At 40.8% G+C, this 12127-nt stretch overlaps 1 protein-coding gene, 1 long non-coding RNA gene and 1 other non-coding gene across 5 annotated transcripts in view; 2 read left to right on the forward strand and 1 right to left on the reverse strand.

The window, feature by feature from the left end:
- The window catches only part of DLAT (dihydrolipoamide S-acetyltransferase), a 33501-nt gene that overhangs the window by 17534 nt on the left and 3840 nt on the right, over positions 1–12127 (forward strand). For all 3 annotated transcript variants that reach the window (XM_017977541.4, XM_035264511.3, XM_035264512.3), the window contains exons 11-12: positions 1264–1379; positions 11865–12027. In XM_017977541.4, the coding sequence (XP_017833030.2) occupies positions 1264–1379; positions 11865–12027 (279 nt within the window). The remainder of the gene's footprint in view (positions 1–1263; positions 1380–11864; positions 12028–12127) is intronic.
- LOC144578038 (uncharacterized) lies at positions 2905–3978 on the reverse strand. Its single transcript, XR_013523049.1, has 2 exons — positions 3860–3978; positions 2905–3050 (listed from the first exon to the last, which is right to left on the reverse strand). It is a non-coding gene; the product is annotated as an uncharacterized LOC144578038 (long non-coding RNA).
- Positions 8939–9041, forward strand: LOC118145935 (U6 spliceosomal RNA). The gene has a single exon (XR_004731417.1). It is a non-coding gene; the product is annotated as a U6 spliceosomal RNA (small nuclear RNA).

Genomic DNA, 12127 nt, shown 5'->3' on the forward strand with positions numbered 1-12127 from the left:
TGTTGGATTTTATTTGCTAGAGTTTTGTTGAGGATTTGATATCTATAGTTATAAGTGTGTAGGTTTTGTTTTGTTTTTTTCCTAATGTCTTTGGTTTTGGTATCAGGCTAATACCAGCCTTATATAGAATGTGTGGGGAACTTTTCTTGCTCTTTGATTATTTTTTGAAAGAATTTGTGAGGAATTGATATTAATTCTTCCTTAATGTTTGGTAGAATACTGATGAAGCCATTTGGGTCTAACTTTTTCTATGTGGGTAGTTTTTAAATTACCACTTCAACCTCTTTGTCAGTTATAGGTCTATTCAGAGTTTTCATTTCTCCTTGGTTCAGTTTTGGTAGCTTGTGTCTGTATGGTTCTTCATAGTATTCCCTATAATTCTTTTTTTTTTGGAGACGGAGTTTCGCCGTTGTTACCCAGGCTGGAGTGCAGTGGCGCAATCTCGGCTCGCCGCCACCTCCGCCTCCTGGGTTCTGGCAATTCTCCTGCCTCAGCCTCCTGAGTAGCTGGGATTACAGGCACGCACCACCGTGCCCAGCTAATTTTTTGTATTTTTAGTAGAGACGGGGTTTCACCATGTTGACCAGGATGGTCTTGATCTCTTGACCTCGTGATCCACCCGCCTTGGCCTCCCAAAGTGCTGGGATTACAGGCTTGAGCCACCAAGCCCGGCTAATTCTTTTTACTTCTGTAAGGTAGATAGTAATGTCCTCTATTTCACTCTGAATTTTAGGAATTTGAGTCTTCTCTCCTCTTCTTGGTCAGTCTAACTAAACATTTATCATTGTGGTTTTCATTTGGTTGATCTTTTCAAACAACCAAATTGTGGTATTGTAGAGGCGAATGAAAATGATGATATACCGTAACTTATGGGATATGCTAAAGCAGTGCTTAGCAGAAAACAGCTGTAAGAATCTGCATTTAAAAAGATGAAAGAACTGATGTTTGGTTTCATTTTTGCCAACTCAGGGTATTTGTATATTATCTTTCTCCTCATCCTTTTCTTAGGATTATACAGTTTTACTCTTTAGTGAGAGAATTTAAGAAACGACAATTGTCCAGGGAGGGAGAGCATTAGGAAAAATAGCTAATGCACGTGGGGCCTAATATCTGGGTGATGGGTTGACAGGTGCAGCAAACCACCATGGCACATGTTTACCTATATAATAAACTTGCACATCCTACACATTTACCCTGAAACTTAAAATAAAAATAAAAAATAAAATAAAATAAAGAAACTACAATTATTTCTTGTCTTTCCAGATTTTAGAAGGGAGAAGCAAAATTTCTGTCAATGACTTCATCATAAAAGCTTCGGCTTTGGCATGTTTGAAAGTACCCGAAGCGAATTCTTCTTGGATGGACACGGTTATAAGACAGTAAGTGTAACTGGGAAGGATATATATGCATCAGTAATTTTCTTGTATTATTTAATGTGCGAGTAGGAGTTGAGAGAATAAGGAGAAATGGAATACAGAGAGGGAGATGATTTACATAGGTCGAACAACTTAAAAACAACACAAAAATGTTTATGAGGTACTGCTTTTTACTTTTTTTCTTGCTACCTCCAATTTTCCACTTCGTTTTTGTTGTTTGTTGTTGGTTTTTTTTGTTTTGTTGAGATGGAGTTTCGCTCTTGTTGCCCAGGCAGGAGTGCAATGGCATAATCTTGGCTCATCGTAGCCTCTACCTCTGGGGTTCAAGCGATTCTCCTGCCTCAGCCTCCCCAGTAGCTGGGATTACAGACATGCGCCAGCATACCTGGCTAATTTTGAATATTTAGTAGAGACAGGGTTTCTCCATGTTGGTCAGGCTGGTCTTGAACTCCTGACCTCAGGTGATCTGCCTGCCTCAGCCTCCTGAAGTGCTGGGATTATAGGCTTGAGCCACCATGCCTGGCGTTGTTTTTTATTTACTTTTTTAAAGTGTCAAGGTCTTGCTCAATTGTCCAGGCTGGTCTTGAACCCTTGGGCTCAAGCAATTCTACAGCCTTAGCCTCCCAAAGTTCTGGGATTTCAGGTGTGAGCCACTGTGCCCAGCCTGAGATATTGCTGGATTTAGTAAAGACTATATATAGATTATTTATATGAGTTCATCAAAGGGATAGTAGTGAACAGATACATGTGCTTAAGCTGATAAGGACTCTCACAGAGCAGGGTTAAATAGATAATTTTCATTTGCCCATGAGTTCTGTCAAACTTGAGGGGCAAAATTAAAAATAGCAATTGTTAATATTATGATGGTACATGAGTACTATGGTACTCGGTGTGTCTCTTTTATCTCATTTAATTCTTATGACCACCTTATGATTTAAGTGCTTTTACTTCCATTTTCTACATGAAGAAACTGAGGCTCAGTGAGTTAAGTAACTTGCCCTGAGTTAATAAGTCAGTGTTAGGACTGGAATTAGAACCAAGATCCTGACTCCTAAGCCTATTCATTTTCTGCTATATAGATGATGCTTTTATGTTATTCTTAAACTGAAAGGAAGAAAACAAACTTTTTTCCTATGTACTGTACTGTTACACAGTCACAGTGCCACTTCTGTGACCAGATGAGTAGAGGCAGGGATAGAGAGGGTTTCCCCACACCAACCAAGCAATTAATTCTGCAGTGAATTCTTCTAATTCTATTCAATTCCAGTGCTGTCTGCCTGTAGATAGTGTCAGATCCCAAAAATTGAGGGCTCAGTCCTACAAGACTGCCCCCACTTCAGATGCCTGTCAAAAGTGTAGGCCTCTCATACTTGTAACTGACTGGTTACAGACTGCTTCCTGTGACCTCTTCCTTGGGTTTGATTAACTTGCTAGGACAACTCACAGAACTTGGGGAAACACTTATGTTTATTATAAATGATATTACAAAAAATAAAATAAAATAAATAAAGGATATTACAAAGGATACATATGGATGAACACCAGATGAAGAGATGGCTAGGGCAAGGTATGAGGTGGGGTGGTGCCGAGCTTCCATGTCCTCTTTGGGCATACCACCCTCCCAGCACTTGTACAGTTCAGCAACGGGAAGCTTATTAAATCTTGTTGAAGAGTCTTGATAGAGGGGTCCAGGGAGAAAAAGGAAAGGAAAAAAAAAAGTCTTTGTAGAGCTTGATCTCCAGGATCTCCGACCTACACCTCCTTCCCTTTTCCCTTAGGTCAGTGGGTAGGGCTAAAAGTTCCAACTCGCTAGTCCTCTAATCATTTTGGCCCTTGTAGTGACTGGCCCCATCCTGAGGTTACTTAGGGACCCCACCCTAAGTATCCATCATGGATCTCTTTAAATAAGGGGCTCATTATAAATAACAAAAGATATTCCTATCACTCAGGAAATTACAGTTTTAGGGGCTCTATGACAGGAACTGGCAACATAGGGACAAAGACCAAGTATATGTTATGCCATACTTACTAATATTTGTTAGTATTTTAGATCCGGGTGTGGTGGCTCATGCCTGTAATCCCAGCAATCTGGGAGGCCCAGGCGAGAGGATCACTTGAAGTCAGGAGTTCGAAACCAGCCTGGCCAACATGGTGAAACCCCGTCTCTACTAAAAATACAAAAGTTAGCTGGGCATAGTGGCGCATGCCTGTATCCCAGCTAGGGAAGCTAAGGCAGGAGAGTTGCTTGAACCCATGAGGCGGAGGTTGCAGTGAGCCGAGATTGCATCATTACAATCCAGCCTGGGCCATAGGAGCAAAACTCCGTCTCAAAAAAAAAAAAAAAAGAAAATTAATAAATATTAAATTTAGGTTGGAATACTGCTCCATGGCTTAGAGTAAATTGTTCTAACCCTTAATCTGATGTCAGTTCCCAGGGGGCAAACACAACTTTTAAACTATTGCTTCTTCTGGTATTTCTTTACCTGCAGATTTCCAAATAACATTTTTCTGTTGCCTTTTATGAGTTTTTCATTTATTTTACTTAATCGACTGACTTCCTGTTAAAGAACATTAATATTTAGCTTTAGCTCCAGTCTTGGGACTAAAGAGAAAGAAAAAAAGTTAGCTTTGTTATACCCTTTCCTACACACACACACACACACACACACACACACACACACACACACATAACACCATCCTCCCAAATTGATTATAGCACAAATTTGGATTAAATCTATATTTGGGGCCAGGCATGGACTCCCACCTGTAATCCCAGCACTTTTGATCACCTGAGGTCAGGAGTTTGAAATGAGCCTGGCAAACATGGTGAAACCCTGTCTCTATTAAAACTACAAAAAAACAAAAATTGGCCGGGCTTGGTGGCGCATGCCTGTAGTCCCAGCTACTCAGGAGGCTGAGTCAGGAGAATTGCTTGAATCTGGGAGGTAGAGGTTGCAGTGAGCTGTGATTGTGCCATTACACTCCACCGTGGGCAACAGAGTGAGGCTCCATTTCAAATAATAATAATAAATATAATCTGTATCTGATTAAACATATTGGGTAAACTCTAACTTTGGTTTTAACTTTCCTTGGTTATTCTTCTCTCAGAGAACATCTGGTCATCTAATATACTTATTATTTTAAGACAGGGTTTCACCATCTTGCTCAGGCTGGTCTTGAACTCCTGACCTTGTGGTCCACCCACCTCGGCCTCCCAAATTGCTAGGATTACATATCTGAGCCACCACGCCCGGCCAAACATTCTTTATACACTGTATTAGTTTCCCAGGGCTGCCATTTTTAATGACCACAAAATTGATGAATTAAGACAAATTTATTCTCTCACAGCTCTGGAAACAAGTCTGAAATCAGGGTATCTGCAGGGCAGTGTGTTCCCTCCAGACTATAAGAAGAATCCATCCTTGCCTTTTCCAGTTCTGGTGGCTCCAGGCATTTAGTGGTTTTTGATTGCATGACTCCAATCTCATCTTCCATCTTTTTTTTTTTTTTTTTTTTTGAGACGGAGTTTCGCTCTTGTTACCCAGGCTGGAGTGCAATGGCGCAATCTCGGCTCACCGCAACCTCCGCCCCCTGGGTTCAGGCAATTCTCCTGCCTCAGCCTCCTGAGTAGCTGGGATTACAGGCACGCACCACCGTGCCCAGCTAATTTTTTGTAATTTTTAGTAGAGACGGGGTTTCACCATGTTGACCAGGATGGTCTCGATCTGTTGACCTTGTGATCCACCCGCCTCGGCCTCCCAAAGTGCTGGGATTACAGGCTTGAGCCACCGCACCCGGCCCTTCATCTTCCATCTTTATGTTGCCTTCTCTTCTCTGTATTTTCTCTTCTCTTAAGAGGACAGTTGGCAATGGGTTTAGGGCCACTCAGATAATACAGGATGATCTCATCTCATCTCAGCATCCTAATTATACCTCCAGAGACCTTTTTCCAAATAAGGTCACATTGATAGGTTCCAGGGATTAGGACAAAGACTTAACTTTTGGAGGGCTACCATTCAGCCCACTAAACAGACTGTAAATGAGTCTTCCCGTTTTCAGCATCATTCCTGTCACTGACTCAGGGAGAGTTTTCTGGAGCCTGGCAGAAGCGGCTCGCTTGAGTCATTGACCGTCTTCTTAATTCAGTGAAGGCCTATTTTCAGCTATTGCTCCTCCTCTCTAAAACCGTCTTCTCGTGCCGTTCTGAGTTAGCCACTATTACTGAACATTCCTTTCCAGTCTCACCTTCTGGGATGCTGTTTGGGCTTTCCCATTCCTTGTTTTTAGATCCATTCCTTTTCCATTCTATGGCCACCGTGATGATCGTCACAGCAGCAAATATTTGAGGAATTTATACTTCTTAAATATAAATACTGGATACTTAAATCTAGATAGAGGCAGGAATTTTTTATTAATATATTCCTTTCATTCTCCTCTGTGCCAGCATATAGACACTTTTTAACACTTTAACTTGCCATTTTACACATCATAAAATTCACCTGCTCTAAGTGTACAATTTCTTGATTTTTGTTAAAGTTACAGAATTATGCAGTCTTTACCACTATCTAATTTTAGAAATTTCCATCACTCCCAAAAGATCATTCATGCTCATTTATAGTAAATTCTTACTTTCACCTTCAGCCCTGGGCAATTTGTTCTAGTGCTTAAATCTATAGATTTGTATTTTCCAGACCTTTTATAGAAATGGAATTATAAAATATGTGGTCTTTTGCATCTGCTTTCTTTCTCCCAACAAAATGTTTTTGAGACTCATCTACATTGTAGCATGTATTAGTAGTTTATTCTTTTTTATTGCTGACGAGAGTTTAATCGTATATCAGTATAGCTCTTTGTTTATCATTCACCAGTTGATTAACATTTGTTTTTGAGATGGAGTCTCCCTCTGTCACCCAGGCTGGAGTGCAGTGACACGATCTTGATTCACTGCAACCTCCACCTCCCGGGTTCAAATGATTCTCCTGCCTCAGTCTCTCGAGTAACTGAGACAACAGGCGCACGCCACCATGCCTGGCTAATGTTTTGTATTTTTAGTAGAGACAGGCTTTCACTGTGGTAGCCAGGATAGTCTCGATCTCCTGACCTCATGATCCACCTGCCTTGGCCTCCCAAGTGTTGGGATTACAGGCGTGAGCCACTGTGCCTGGCCAGTTTTTTGCTGTTATGAATAATGCTACTATGAACATATGTAAATACATATGATTCTTTTTGTGAACATATGTTTTTATTTCTCTTCAGTAGATTCCTGGGAATGGAATCCCTGAGTCATAGGGTAAAATTACGTTTAATTTTTAAAGAAACTTCTACATTATTTTTCAAAGTGGTTGCACCATTTTACTTTCCCACCAACAGTGGATAAGCATTCCAGTTTCTCTATGTCCTTACCAATACTTCTTACTCTGTGGGTGTGAAGTGAGAGCCATCTACTTGTGAGAGTATCTGAAGAAGACACTAAAGACATACCTCACTTCATTGCATTTTGATTTATTGTGCTTTTTTATAAATTGAAGGCTTGTGACAACCTTCTGTCAAGCAAGTTGATGGCACCATTTTTCCAATAGCTTGTGCTCACTTCCTGTCTCTGTCACATTTTGGCGATTCTTACGGTATTTTAAACTTTTTAATTATTATATCTGTTATGGTAACCTGTGATCAAGGATCTTTGATGTTGCCGTTCTAATTGTTTTGATGCCCCACGAACTATGCCCATATAAGATGTCAAACTTCATTGATAAATTTGCATGTGTTCTGACAGGTTGATATAATTGATAGAATTATCAACCAGCTGTTTCTCTGTCTTTCTCTGTCTCCTTAGGCCTCCCTATTCCCTGAGACACAATAAAACTGAAACCAGCCAATTAGTAACTCTACAGTGGCCTCTGGGTATTTGAGTGAAAGGAAGGTCTCTTATTTTAAATCAAAAGCTAGAAATGATTAAGCTCAATGAGTAAGGCATGTCAGAAGCCAAGATAAGTTGAAAGCTAGGCCTCTTGTGCCAAACTGTCAAGTTTTAAATACAAAGAAAAAGTTCTTGAAGGCAATGAAAAGTACTATCCCAGTGAACACATGAACTATAAGAAAGTGAAACAGTCTTGTTCGCTGATAGGGAGAAAGTTCTGAGTGGTCTGGGTAAATGATCAAACCAGGTACATCATTCCCTTAAGCCAAAGCCTATTTCAGAGCAAGGCCCTAGCTCTCTTCAACTCTTTGAAGGCTGATAGAGGTGAGGAAGCTACATAACAGAAGTTTGAGGCTAGCAGAGGTTGGTTCATGAGGTTGAAGGAAAGGAAGCCATAATAACATAAAAGTGCAGGGTGAAGCAGCAAATGCTGATGTAGAAGCTGCAGCGAATTATTCTGAAGATATAGCTAAGGTAATTGAGGAAAGCCTTATATTGGAAGAAGATACCATCCAGATATCTAGAAGTCCATACCTTGCTTGTTAGCAGGTAATGCAGCTGGTGACTTCAAGTTGAGGCCAGTGCTCATTTACCATTCTGAAAATCCTAGGGTCCTTAAGAATTATTCTAAATCTGCTCTGCTTGTGCTGTATATGGAACAACAAAGCCTGACAATACAACTATTTACAGCATCGTCTACTGAATATTTTAAGCCCACTGGTGAGGCCTACTGCTCAGAAAAAAGATGCCTTTCAAAATATATGCTTGTAGACAATGTACCTGCTCATCCAAGAGCTCTGATGGACATGTACAAGGAAATTGAGGGTTTTTTTTGAGATGGAGTGTCACTCTGTCACCCAGGCTGGAGTGCAGTGGGACAATCTCAGCTTACTACAACCTCTGCCTCCCAGCCTCCCAGGTTCAAACAGTTCTCCTGCCTCAACCTCCTGAGTAGCTGGGATTACAGGCACATGCCAACAGGCCCAGCTAATTTTAAGTAGAGATGGGGTCTCACCATGTTAGCCAGGCTGGTCTCAAACTCCTGACCTCAGGTGATCTGCCTGCCTCGGCCTCTCAGAGTTCTGGGATTATAGGCATGAGCCAATGCGCCCAGCCTAGACTGAGGTTACTTTCATGTCTGCTAACATAGCATCCATGCGGTAGCCCATGGATCAAGAAGTAATTTTGACTTGTGAGTCTTATTATTTAAGAAATTCATTTCATAAGGCTATAGTTGCCATACATAGTATTCCTGTGATGGATCTGAGCAAAGGTAAATTGAAAACCTTCTGGAAAGGATTCATCATTTTATAAGAACATTCATGTAGCCAGGCGCGGTGGCTTACGCCTGTAATCTCAGCACTTTGGGAGGCCGAGACCGGCAGATCACCTGAGGTTGGGAGTTCAAGACCCAGCCTGACCAACATGGAGAAAGACCATCTCTACTAAAAATACAAAATCAGCCAGGCATGGTGTATATGCCTGTAATCCCAGCTACTTGGGGGGCTGAGGCCAGAGAATTGCTTGAACTCAGGAGGCAGAGGTTGCAGTGAGCTGAGATTGCGCCATTGCACTCCAGCTTGGGCATCACAAGCGTAACTCTGTCTCCAAAAAAAAAAAAAAAAAAAAAAAAAAGAACATTCATGTCCTTTGGCAGCACATATACTAAAATTGGAATGACAGACAATTAATTAGCATGGCCCCTGTACAGGGATGATAGTCAAATTCATGAAGCATTCCATATATTTTTTTAAAACATTCATGATTCATAAGAGGATATCAAAATATTGCCATTTACAACAGTTTGGAAGAAGCTACTTCCAGCCGTCATAGGTAACTTTGAGATGTTCAAATAGTTTAGTGGAGGAAGTAACTGCAGATGTTGGTAGAAATAGCAAGAGAACTAGAACTAGAAGTGGAGCCTGAAGATGGGAATGAATTGCTGCCATCTCATGAGAAAACTTGAATGGATGAATAGTTGCTTCTTATGGATAGGCAAAGAAAGTAGTTTCTCGAACTGGAATCTACTGGTAAAGAGGCAGTGAACATGGTTGAAATTACAACAGGATTTAGAATATTCTATGAATTTAGTTGACAAAGCAACAGCAGGATTTCAGAGCATTGACTCTAGCTTTGAAAGCAGTTCCATGGTTAAACTGCTATACAGCATTGCATGCTACAAAGAAATCTTTTGTAAAAAGAAGTCAGTCAGTGGGCAAACTATTGTTAGCTTAAGAGGCCGCTGCAGCTGCTCAGTCCTCAGCAGCCATAACCCTCATCTGTCGGCAGCCATTAACATCAAGGCAAGATCTACCAGCGAAAAAATTGCAGTTCACTAAAAGTTCAGATGATTTTTAGCATATTTTAGCAATAGAGTATTTTTAAATTAAGGTATATACATTGGTTTTTTTGCTAGCCATTATGCTGTTGCACTCCTAATAGACAACAGTGTAGTGTTAAGTATAACTTTCATATTTTCTGGGAAATCAGAAAATTCGTGTGACTCACTTTATTGCAATATTGGTGGTCTGGAATCGAACCTGCAATATCAAGGTATTTCTATGCTTAGGTGAAAGGATTGAGGCTGTCTGTTCGTTCTAACCAAACACCAGTCATTTACTTGTTGATACAGCCATTCAACATGTATTATTGGATTCAGCGGTCAACAATATCGGGAACACTATCCTTACTGTCTCAACCGGAAGATGATCAAACAAGCAATATTATAATAACTTAATCAAGAAAGCAGTATTTGCTGTGTGACACCTTGGCGAGAGTCCTGTGATAATTAATGAGTTATACACTGTTTTTGTTAGAGCAGGTCCCCTGTGTTAGTTTGCAAGTGACAAAATTCTGCTCCAGCCAACTTAGGCAGATTGGGGATTTAGTACCCATTGAGCTGGAGGTCTTTGGAAGCAGAGCTGTGCCTTTGTGTGAAGCCTTAACTTTTTCTCGATTGCAGAATACCAGCAGGGGCCCTTATACAGACCCCAAGGAGACCGTGGATAAAATCCATGAGCTTGTGAACTTCAGTGGGAGTGGTGGGGAAATCACTTGTTTTTGTTTTTGTTTTTTTTTTTACTAACCTCTACTAACATTTAGCATTTCTTCCTTTTATAAATGTAGAGAACAGATACAATGTTAACAGTACTTGTGTCTGGTGACCAATAAAAATCAGTTATTTTCATATCACATTGTAAATGTATATATCTCAAAATATTATTTTGTTCATCCCTGCTTCAAAATGATAACCATTATTAGACCTGCACCAAGGTCTTCTTATTGTATGAATGCAGAAGCACATTTGTCGTAATTTTGCTTTTTGAACAGTTTGATAACTGGATTTCATTATGGTTTCTGTTTCTTTTGTTAGTAATTTGAGTATTTTCAGTGTTAAGGTATTCTGAGATAAGATCTAAATGCATAGGGTCACCTGCTGTAGAAAAGATTGGGACTCCTTACTTGATGACAGTAAAAGATGTGATACTGTGAAAAAAAAAGATTGGGAACCCCTGCTTTTATGTTCTTCTGAGGTACCACACTATGTGTCCACTTCTGTTTCTTGCTACAATGCAGTTGTTTTCCCTCCATTTTTCCTTTCATCTGCTCAGACTACCTGCAGAGACTCAACTCCAGCCAATGTACTGCCACTCAAAATCCAAGGAGTTCTAGTTGGTGGGGTTTTTTTCCCAGCTACATTCATGTGTGGGTCAAGGCAGATGGTTTTTTGTTGTTGTTGTTGTTGTTTTTTGGTGGGGCGAGGGCAGGTGGTGGTTGGGGACAGAGTCTTGCTCTGCTGCCCAGGCAGGAGTACAGTGGCACGATCTCAGCTCATTGCAAACTCCACCTCCCAGGTTCAAGCAATTCTCCTGCTTCAGCCTCCTGAGTAGCTGGGACTACAGGTGTGCACCACCATGCCCAGCTAGCTTTTGTATTTTTAGTAGAGACAGAGTTTTGCCATGTTGGCCAGCCTGGTCTCAAACTCCTGACTTCAAATGATCCACCTGCCTTGGCCTCCCAAAGTGCTGGGATTACAGGCATGAACCATTGTTCCCAGCCCTCTGATTCATTTTAATTTTAATTTTTTTTTTTTTGAGACGGAGTTTCGCTGTTGTTACCCAGACTGGAGTGCAATGGCAGGATCTCGGCTCACCGCAACCTCCGCCTCTTGGGTTCAAGCAATTCTGCCTCAGCCTCCCGAGTAGCTGAGACTACAGGCGCACACCACCATGCCCAGCTAATTTTTGTATTTTTAGTAGAGACGAGATTTCACCTTGTTGACCAGGATGGTCTCGATCTCTTGACCTTGTGATCCACCTGCCTCGGCCTCCCAAAGTGCCGGGATTATAGGCGTGAGCCACTGCGCCCGGCCTGATTCATTTTTAATAACTGAAAGTCAAGGAGAGGGGACAACAAAATGTAAAAATTAGGATAGATATCATCTTTGGCTAAACAGTAACAGACACATTGGTTGAAAAAGTTTTGGAAGTAAATAATATTCTTGTTAACCTGGCACATAAGCTCTTAATAAACACTTTTTGATTATTTCTATTTCTTTTTCTTTTAAACAGAAATCATGTTGTTGATGTCAGTGTTGCAGTCAGTACCCCTGCAGGACTCATCACCCCTATTGTGTTTAATGCACATACGAAAGGACTGGAAACCATTGCTAATGATGTTATTTCTTTAGCAAGCAAAGCAAGAGAGGGTAAACTGCAGCCACACGAATTCCAGGTACAGTATTAATTATTGCTTTCTAATTACATTATTTTTAAGGTTTGCATAATGCATTTATTGCATTTTTCACCTTTTGATTCTGCCACATAATTATTTT

The sequence above is a fragment of the Callithrix jacchus genome, chromosome 10 (genome assembly GCF_049354715.1).
Source record: "Callithrix jacchus isolate 240 chromosome 10, calJac240_pri, whole genome shotgun sequence".
NCBI classification, from domain to species: Eukaryota; Metazoa; Chordata; class Mammalia; order Primates; family Cebidae; genus Callithrix; species Callithrix jacchus.